Raw genomic sequence first — 10,790 nt, 5'->3', positions numbered from 1 at the left:
GAAAGGGTTTTCATTAATTAAAAAAAAAAAAATAAAGTAGTGTGCTCTGACGCATAAATTTACAACTTTGCTAAATATCTGACACTGTAAGTTTTTGCATGATTTTATAGTTCGGTGTTATATCAAAATTAAAGTCTGTAAACATACGTTACAGGTATTTGCTTGTTGATTTGGCCTAAATTCGACATTTAAACATACACACCAAGAGATGTGAAACATTTGTGTGTTGAAATGATTTAGGCTAGGCTTAGCATTTGAGGAGTAACGTCATTTTCTAGTTTTACACCCCCCCCCCCCTCCATCACTAGCTCAGCGGTAAACCCGAGGGCTTATAACCTGAATATCGGATTTCGATAAGCATGGTGGGAAGAGCACAGACGTCTAGCCCACCATGGTTCGCGAGTCATGTCCGAAATTTCATAAAAATATTTTAAAAACGTCATTTATGGAATAAAAAATATTTTTTGTAAAATTAAATTTATATGAGTTAATACATTTAATTTTGGAATTCGTCTTTTCATGTACACGGAATCTTTTTTTGAAAACAAGAAAAAACAACATTGGTAGGTTTGAGAGTCCGCGAAAAAATTATAAATTAATAGAGTCTTTGGGTCACTAAGGTTTGAGAACCGTTTGCCTAGACCATAGCTTCGTGCTTAACAGTAATGAATAAAAAAGAAAAATATTAACGGTTAGTAACCTTTCATGAGTATTAATTTACGATAAGCCATTTACTTTGTGCTAGATTGTTGGGAAACAGTTGTTTTGGGTAAAGTTTTTGGGACCCTAAAAAGCGCTATAATTTAGACACCTATTTCTTTAGCTGTGTATTGCTGTGTATGTTCTGAAAATCGCTTTGAATACATCATATAAATATACGATAATGTAATTTATTAGTACTAAAAGGATGGTAATGTAATTTGCTGTCGGTGAGATGAAGTCCATGAAAAAAGATAACGATTCACATGAAACTTTTTTTATTATATTTTTATAAATGGAAAAATACAAAGATCTGTACTGATGACGTCATATGCCATCCTAGGACCCAGAAGAGTCGTTACATAAAACAAATGTTTGCTGGTTAGACATTGATTTTATATTCAGAAAAATATAATAATCAAAATGTTTATGGTAAATCCTTACTGAAAGCATTTTTTAAATTTTCCTCCTAAATTGTTATACGAGTCCATTTTAATCAAACAAAAACATGAATAAATAAACACAGACAATAAATAAATAAATAAATAAATTAGACTAGAAAAAACTACGAACTACGCAGGCTATTACTCACGTCAGTTTGTAAAATACGTCTCAGTAGCTGCCTTAGTGAGGGGCTGAATACACACAAGTGTGCAAAAGTTACAAAAACACAAATTATTCTATGTACAGTACGCCATTCCGCTAAAAGCGTGAAGTTCATTCCGCAGTTACATTGGCTTCGTACGTTTAACTGCTAAGAGTATGCTACCAGAATTTTAATGGATGTCCAAATCATTAACCCTCCTAAAAACGTCATTATAATTCTATACAAATGGTTCATTTAAGCCATTCGACGTAACACATAGATCAGTGTATCTCTTGAGTAATTGTTGTGTTATAATTATTTATTTTATTTAATGAAAGAAACTGGTATGAAGTTACCGTTTGAGAAATATATATATATATTTAAATATTCTAAATATTTGTTTTATTACCAGTTCTTGTTATATTACACTTATTATTTATAGGACTTTAAAGGTTTGTATTGGAAGAATATATTAATAAATTATTTATTGTATTTTAGACATATATATACATTAAACAGATATGGAAATGATCTAGTTTTATTATATTTAAATATATATATATTGTGTGTGTGCACTGTTAAAAATTATTAAACGAATTTAATTGTTTTATATTATCATCAAATATCATGCAGTTGCAATTGTATTTTTATCTATTAGATTTCGATAATAAACTTACAATATACAGATTTCGCGAAAAGGATAAAAGAAGAATTATCAGAATATATTTAAATATAGGCATAACTGTTGCATGAACGAGGGCACTATCAGCTTAACCATTTGTTGATTAGAAAAGTATCTTTCAGTTAGAAAATAAATACGATATAATAAATAAAACTCTCATTCGCAGTTACATCTGAGACGCTTTTACCCCCAGCAAAGTGCAAATTTATTTTTAGGATTTTGAGTTAAACATGCAACCAGTACTGGATATGTCTAAACCACAGTGCTCTGTGACTGCTATTTTTAAATATATTAAAACTAGATTCTCATATAATTTTGTAAATGTTTAGTTATTCTATATTCTTCACAGTATCAGAAGGTTATGAATAATGATATCAAAGGTGTATATATATATATATTTTTAGTATTAAGGTATGTTTTTGTTCAAAACACCCTTTCTGGCAACTGCTGCGTACTTTAAGAACTTAAATAGGTTTTAGATGATACTTTTATTCTTACAAGATGACCAAGCATTTATACGATTAGATAGTCAGTAAACAACATCATCATTCATTATGTTATAAAAAAATACTATCTTGTAAAAATGGAATTAGTGAAATATTATTTCAAAATCCACACAAATATTTAACAAAATAGTTTCCAAATACAAAATGCTTGTCACACACACACACGCTATCAAAATATATTTGTGAAATCCATAATGGTATACACCATTCATTCTGAAACTGTTATAACTACAATAGACATCCACTATAAATATCAGACACTAAGTAATTTATCTTTCACACGATCTAGCTTATTTATAATGCTTGATATTTTATAAAATTCGTAAAAACACACAAAATAATTCACACGAACCTAAAAAACAACAAAAACGGTTGGTCCTTACTAAGCAGAGATATATAATTCTGTTAATGCGATTTTATTTTCACATCATTACACTCAATCTCTTGTCGTTAAGAATAAAAGTGTGAAAACGAATGAGTTTATTATCCATTCCAAATTAACAACGATCTCCTTTACAGACTTTGAAATGGGTGATATTTTATTTATAAAAGATAAATCACCAAAAATATGTGAATCCACAAGATTTTATAAGTACTTTAATGTCTTAATGCCTTCTCTCGAGGAGGATCATCTTCCCAATAAAACTGGGATACCAATAAAGATTCAAAGCTAAGATGTGCTTCCATTGCATAAAACTGAAACTATGCTATTTCAGTTTTTAATAATAATAATAACGTAGCCAACGTGTTAAAATTTTCAGGAATGTTGGCTTGTAATATAATGTGTTTATTTTATTATTATTATTGAAAATTGAAAACTATTCATACTGAAATGATTTTTGGAATGAATCTTAAAGTTTTAGTAATTTAGTGATATTTGAAACTATGTATGTATGCTATATTTAGTGTATTAAATCCTCTGTCGACAAACCAAGTTATTTAATTTGCACGTGATAAAAATCAAGTTGTTTTTGTTAATTGTGAAAACAGCTGAGATTCTTTTTCATTAAAAAATATAAGTAAAAAAAAATCACCCAACTTTGTATATAATATATTTTTGCTAGAGCTCTAGCCAATTGCGAAGAGTTATATAATTTCACAAAAGATTGGAGCTTGTTGGCACAGAAAATATCAAAACCAGAATAAACTGTTATTCAAACCAAAATGTCTTATCAGCGCGTCAATGTTTGATTTATTTTTTATATCCATTTTTTTTTCTTGTGGTTGAAGATGCTTTTGATCATATTTTTCAATGTCACAGTTCATGGCACTTTTAAACTCTTGGAATTGGCATCTTAAGCCTAGATTTTCAGAAACTGTGGAGACATCTGTTTGTTAAAGGCGCTGGAAGGTTGTTCACTTTTTAAGACATGCTGATAAGAATTTCTGTTGTCTCCTCGACCACTAGATCTGTGTTTATTCAGTCGCATGCATGAAGACTCCTCGTGCTTGTACAAGTAACTTTTGAGAGCAAAGGCCTTACCACATCTTTGGCATATAAAGGGTTTGTTGGTGGAGTGGGTTTGGATGTGGGCTCTCAGATTGGACTTATCGGCAAATGCTTTGTTGCAGACTGGGCATGCGAAGGGCTTCTCTCCAGTGTGTGTTCGGATATGGCCCTGAAGTAGCCATGGTCGACTAAAGCACTTACCGCAGTACGGACACTGACAGCCCTGGCTGTGCGTGCGCACGTGCATGCTGAACGCCGGCATGGACACGTACACTTTTTGACAATGTGGACACTTACGAGATTTCTTATCGGCCACATTGCGATGGGTCTGTCTGTGGCGAGCTAAATTACTACTAGTGCTGTACACCTTACCACAGTCGGGGCAACAATGACTATCACAAGTCGACGTTTCTGAGACTATTTGATGGTTCTGAAGAATTTCCTCCTGTAGGGAGCTTGTTGCTTCACCCCCTGTGACTTTTGAATCATTCTGTTCGTGCTGGTGTGTAGGAGAGCTTCGCTCCACGGTTAAACTTAGTGGCTCTTTCTGCTCATCCCCGAAGTAAGCCATCAAGGGAAGAGCAACAAAATAGTCTGAGAGGCGGGAGAGGCAGGCAGGAGACTTTGGGCTGGCGGGCTTCATGGGGGATGACAGCTCTGTGATATACGTGTAGAAGTTACCTTCTGCGGTAGAGACACTTCTTTCTGGGCTGTTCTCTGTAAGGGGAAAAGAAAATTATTAGAATTTGAACCTAACCGCAGCCTGTAAGGCCGAACACTGACATAAGAAAAAAAAAAAACAATTATTAGAACGTAAGCAATGCCTAATCACACTTTATCTATTACCGGTCTTAATTTGATATACAGACTATTGTAAGCTGTTTCTCATTTGCAGAAAGTTTAAAATAATTGATAGTTATAATAAATTGTGTATCTAAAGACAGCAAACAACAGGTTTTGCTATTAAAAAACCAGCGTGGACCACACTGTTCACCACAAACAAATACAGATACTATTTTTTTAATACATTAAAAGAAGAAGAGGCGCGAAATTAGTAAGTTTACATTTCATTTTGACTTTAATGAGATCTGGTAAACTTCACTAACATGGTTAATTGTTTATGGTGTTCTTTATGTCTTTGGATTTTTATTTTATTTTGTGTCGTACTAAGAAGTGTTTGTTCGTTTTAACGCAAAGCCATACATTGGGCTATCTGCGCTCTGTCCATCGCGGAAATCGAACCCTGGATTTGTAAGTCCGTAAACTTACCGCTGATCCGCCTGAGGACTACCCAGAATTAATATATTAACATTTCACTATAAACATGTTATATGTGTACTAAGCCTAAATAAAAATTATAAATTCCTTGTCATGTGTGTTTATGTATCGATTAATATCTTATAATATAATTTCAATAGATTTGACAATAGCATTATTTCATGCTAAATTTGATACTTTGCTATGTGATAAAATACCTATTTTTAAGCAAATAATTTAAATTAAAAACTCCGTTAACTACAAAACACACATATCAAAAAAAAGAAAAAACACTCTCTGGTGTATATTTTATTAATGCACTCGCTCCCCAGTGGCACAGTGGCATATCTGCGGAATTACAACGCTAGAAACCGTGTTTGGACACCCGTGGTGGGCAGAACACAGATAGCCCATTGTGTAGCTTTGTACTTAACTTCAAACAAAATTAATGCACTATGCATGACGTCAGCTTAAATCTAAATACGATTTAGGTTAATCTGTTAGGTTCAGTGTGGAACACTCATGGTTACTCATTATGTTAGACGTCAACTTTAAGAATAGACGATAAAGCATAATCGTGATTGTACTGAATAAAGTGTGTGACGTTAACTTTTGTCTAAAGATGATCCCATGCTAAATCACATTGAAAGTTTATTTGTTTTCCGCAAACTCCTCCCAAAGTTTTGGAGCTAGCAAGACCAAATTTGGCAGGCGGACTGTTTGTGTCCCAGGGGGGGAGGCTTATCTATATGGCGTAGCGATCTACTAAGGGGAGCTCAAATCCTCCCAGAAGGTCAGTAGCGCAATATGTGGGGTGTGGAAGTAGGTTTCATCCTTTAATACGAATTTGACATTAGATTTTGTGTTCTTGTCCTCCTCGGAATCTCCGCGGCGCTATGTTTGAAACTATGTTCATACCCCTCCCCCTCACGCTCCGTTAGCCTCTGTAAATAATGGGGGAGGCCTTTGACCCCGCAGCAGAGTACGGGTATTTTATGATAATATACATAAATCATGGTTACTGCACTAAGCATGACACCAATTCCACTAGTCCTCCCCTTCCCGGTGTTTCAGCGGCAAGTCTGAGGGCTAAACGATAAAAATCTAGTTTAGATACCCGCGGTGGGCAGAACACAGATAGCCCATTGTTTAACAAAAAAGAAACAAAACCAACTCCGTTACATTATTAAGATAATATTCATTAGTCATGTTTTCATCAAAAGTTTTGTAAAAAATATGGATTTGTAGATCACTTATGCGTAACATTCATAATAGTTTTATTACATGTCACATCAAGATTAATATAAAGCTGTAAAGTGGCCCGGCATAGCCAGGTAGTTAGGGCGCTCGACTCGCAATCTGCGGGGCGCGGGTTCGAATCCCCGTCACTCCAAACATGCTCGCCCTTTCAGCCGTGGGGGCGTTATAAAGTGACGGTCAATCCCACTATTCGTTGGTAAAAGAGTAGCCCAAGAGGTGGCGGTGGGTAGTATTAACTAGCTGCCTTTTCTCTAGTATTACTCTGCTAAATTACAGACGGCTAGCGCAGATAGCCCTCGTGTAGCTTTGCGCGAAATTAAAAAAATAACAAGCAAACAAGCTGTAAAGTTTAATTATACGGCATTGTTAGTTGTATTATTACAAACAGAAATCACATCGTTCCGAAACGGTAGCTTTATTAAAACAAGTTTTTATTTAAGTAGTTAGCTTTCTTTAGTTTTGAGCAAGCATGAAATAAAATAATTCCACAACTTCAAAAATCCATTTTGGTTATATATATATATAATATATTCAGTTTAAAAGCTTACTAAAGAACACCAGAATAATCCTTTTTTTGTTGTTATATTCTATTTAACTGCTTTTCAGTTAATATATAAATATTTTTATTTTAACTTTTTTGGTTTATATTGCTAACCAACTCCAGCTAAAACGTATCGAAATGACTAATACTAATGGAAAATCTATGCGTAGCAGCCCTTTCGACGGGCCTAACACTGGTAGTTGAGTCACGTGACTATATACGTATATTGAATGTCGAGTCTTGTTTAAATTTCATTGATGTTATGGTTAGGACATACAGCGGCTTGGTAAAATAAAAAAATTAACATTCAGCAGCTACATTATCCAATAAATGGCACTACTAGAAACAGAAAAAGCAACTCTCTGAGCGCCAGAGAAAACCCTCGCGGTAGTAACATGGACCAAAATAGTATACTTGTTTTTAATTATGCATCTATCGGTGAAATAGATTTATTATATATATATATATATATATATACTATAATTCACTACTGATTTTATTATGTTTGTATTCAATATGCAAACGGATTCTCGGTGTCTCAAAGCTCGCTTGATATAAAATGAAATAGCACTAGTTGGCCCTATGGTAGAGCTTTGGGTTTAGGAGCTAGAAAATATTCTCAGTACTTTAGGTTGTGAATGCATCATAAGAGTGACAGTCCCTATCTTACCATCGATGGTGATTGGTAGGGTGTTGCTGACTAGCTACCTCCCATTTGGTCATAAGTTCAAAATTAGTGGCGGCGGCAGATAGCCTAAATAGCTTTGCCATACATACAGAATACAAATACAATACTTTAAATTGTATTCTTTATAAGGAAATGTTAAAATTATAGTTTTTTTTAGTTGAAAAAGTATTCCCTTCGTGCAGTTTTCGTAACGTTATAAAAACTGTTTTTGTCGAAAGCAAACAATGTTGCTGTTATTTGCGCGTGTCTAGCCAATGTTACATGTTTTGGTTTGTTTGTTTGTAGTTATGCACAAAGCTACACAATGGGTTATCTGTGCTCTGCCCACCACGGGTATCGAAACCCGGTTTCTAGCGTTGTAAGTCCGCCGTGCCACTGGGGGACAACGCGTTTTAGAACTCATATATTTGCACTACTGTGAAATATATACATTTTTTAAATAAAAAAAATTAGATAACTTGAAAGTAACGGAATTAAGTGGTGTTAAAATTTTGATCTTCATGCTTATGTTGTTTACTGTCTATAAGTATATAAGTTTACTTATATAAACTTATATAAGTTTACTGTCTGTTTATAACTTCAAACATTTACTCACATGTGAGTAGTAAATGCAAGTTCATGTTTTACAAATGTCTTCAATGTCAGTTTAAAAAGTAGGCTTTATTCCAAGAGCAATATTACACTCATGTAACTTCTTGATCGTTTCGAACAAGAGGGACTGTCATAAAGATTCCAGAAATTTATATCACATTTGAAGGAAATGTGGTAATTCATTTTTGTGTTGCCATAGGTGGCAGATAAAAAAACAAAAAAAACAGTTATTCGTATCATATTACTAATCATCTCATTACTACCAAGACATAATAAGCATATACAAGTTGGAGACTATAATATTTTTTATTCAATATATATTAATTCACGTTGTGTGTAGATTTATTTATTATTTGTTTGTTTGTCTACGATTTCCTCCTACAGCTTTAGAAGTAGCAAGACCATACTTGGCAGGCGGACTCGGGGTGGCTCAGGGAGTGTCCTTATCCATATGGCGTAGACCCCTGCCAAGATGAAGGGGTAGGGGTGGGCTAAAATACGTACGGAAGGTAAACAGGTATATGGGGATCTATGAGTAAGTTTTCAGGGTCGCTGAACCCGAATTTGGCATCGGGGTTTTTGTTCCTGGCTCCCTCTGGATCCCAGGAGCGCCATATTTGAAACCATTTTCATACCCACCCTCCTCACTAGCTAGCAGGACCAAACTTTACGCGCATGCCCAAGTACGAAGGATGGATACCTTACGGAGTTTTTTATGGGTATGCTACCACCCCCCATCCCGCCTTGGGATACTCATAGAAGTAATTGAGGATAACGATGGAGCTTAAATTGTACATTGGGGCCTCTGTGAATATTGAGGGAGGAGGGGGGGGGTCTTTGAATCCCGCAACATAGTGCTGGTTTTTTTATGCTAGTTCTAAGAATCAGCGCCAACTCTAAAAGCTTTGGCTCTGACATCACATTTGTGATCTTGATAAAAAAAAAAAACACAATTAAACTTTCGATACCGAGTATTTCTTCGTTTTGACACGTTTTGGGTCATAATTGCAAAAAAAATGGAATAGGTGAGGGAATCCTTTTTATAACTATCCTTTTGTTCTCATTTTTAGAAATGTATAAATTAAGAGCATAATAAAGTATTTGAAATATTGTCAGTTAATGAGTATCAGTTTAATAATAGCTAAATAATCTGTAAACATACTAAGTTAAGTTAACAATAAATAGTTAAAATAATAAAATAAAAAAAGTCTAAAATAATTAAACAGGACTCAGATTAGGGTTATAAGGTATTTTTTGGTTTCGTATTAAACTCTAAGGTTGAAGTTGGTTTCCATCCAAATTTGGTTTGTTTAAATATTTTCAAAACAAAACATATATTTGGGCAAACTGTATTCCCATAGAATACCACTCTTAGGTTAAAAAGATGAATTAAAATAAATAATTCAAGACGTTTTTCAAACGAAGATTCTGCCCCAAAGACTGTATTAACGAAATAACAAAAAACAACATTATGACATAGTCTACTATACGACTATATAAGGTTCTTGATGGCTCTTAACTTAGCAGAAATTTGATACAACACCGTCCCTGATAGCAACATTAAACGGTAATTGAAATATTTGATAGCTGGCAGGCGGCACGTGCCTTGCGCGTGTGGCCTGACATGAGCAAGATGACGTGATTCGTTTTAATTTTAGCATAAACATAGTTTAGGAAGTGCTCAGGAAGGGATTAAATGTAATCACTGTTATAGAGCGGCACTGTTTTTTCGTTTTAATTATTAAACCCTCATTAAAGATTTTTCTTAGAGTTCAATAGTATGATGAAAGGTTTCTCTTATGTTCAAGTACACTGGTGCCTCGACTAGCATGAATTATGCTTTGATTTTCTTGGAAGCTAAGTATAAAGTCATTAAGTTTTATCCTAAACTACACAGACGTTTATTTTGTTCAGTCACACGTTTTTTAATTGTCATCCAAATCGTTAATTAAAACTGACACACTCATTAAGGTACTTGATTATTTAATACTTACTAGAACCTTAGCACTTGGCGCGGATATAATTGTCATAAATAAATATCTTTACATCAGATTTAATTTTGAGTAAAGAAAAGTCTTAGCTGCGAGAACAATTAGGAATTAAAATGACAGCAAAAATATTTTTACATTTCTCAACGGCAACAATACGTTATTGAACGGTTTGTCATTAAACAGCAGTTTATTTTTTTTCATTACTTTTGGGGATTAGGACGCTAAACAGTTGCAACAAAATGAGGAAATAACAAATTCGTTATTTTCAGAGAGCAATTATAGTTTCGAATTTCGCCAAATTCGTCGTCATAGTCTCAAGATATCTCAAACACAAATATAATAAACAAGTATCAACATGTACCGATTGCTGACCAGGATGAGAAGTGGATTTTCACATCAGTTAACGATTGAAGAGTTGTGTTTTTTGTTTGTTAGTAAAGCACAAAGGTACGCAATGTGCTATCTGTGTTCTGCCCTCCGAGGCTATCGAAACCCAAGTTTTAATGTCATAAGCCATCAGACTTATTGCTGAGCCAACC

The 10,790-nt window shown here is 34.2% G+C and overlaps 1 protein-coding gene across 1 annotated transcript in view; it reads right to left on the bottom strand.

The window, feature by feature from the left end:
* Nucleotides 1–1,868: 1,868 nt before the first annotated feature.
* LOC106463934 (zinc finger protein SNAI2-like) overlaps nucleotides 1,869–10,790 on the bottom strand; it is a 12,410-nt gene continuing 3,488 nt past the window's right edge. The window contains exon 2 of the mRNA XM_013924022.2: nucleotides 1,869–4,640. Within this exon, the coding sequence (XP_013779476.1) occupies nucleotides 3,775–4,640 (866 nt within the window). The 3' untranslated portion in view covers nucleotides 1,869–3,774. The remainder of the gene's footprint in view (nucleotides 4,641–10,790) is intronic.

The sequence above is a fragment of the Limulus polyphemus genome, unplaced genomic scaffold (genome assembly GCF_000517525.1).
Source record: "Limulus polyphemus unplaced genomic scaffold, Limulus_polyphemus-2.1.2 Scaffold1520, whole genome shotgun sequence".
Lineage (NCBI taxonomy): Eukaryota > Metazoa > Arthropoda > Merostomata > Xiphosura > Limulidae > Limulus > Limulus polyphemus.
The sequence above is the reverse complement of the archived record's forward strand: the minus strand, read 5'-3'. Positions and strand labels throughout refer to the sequence as shown.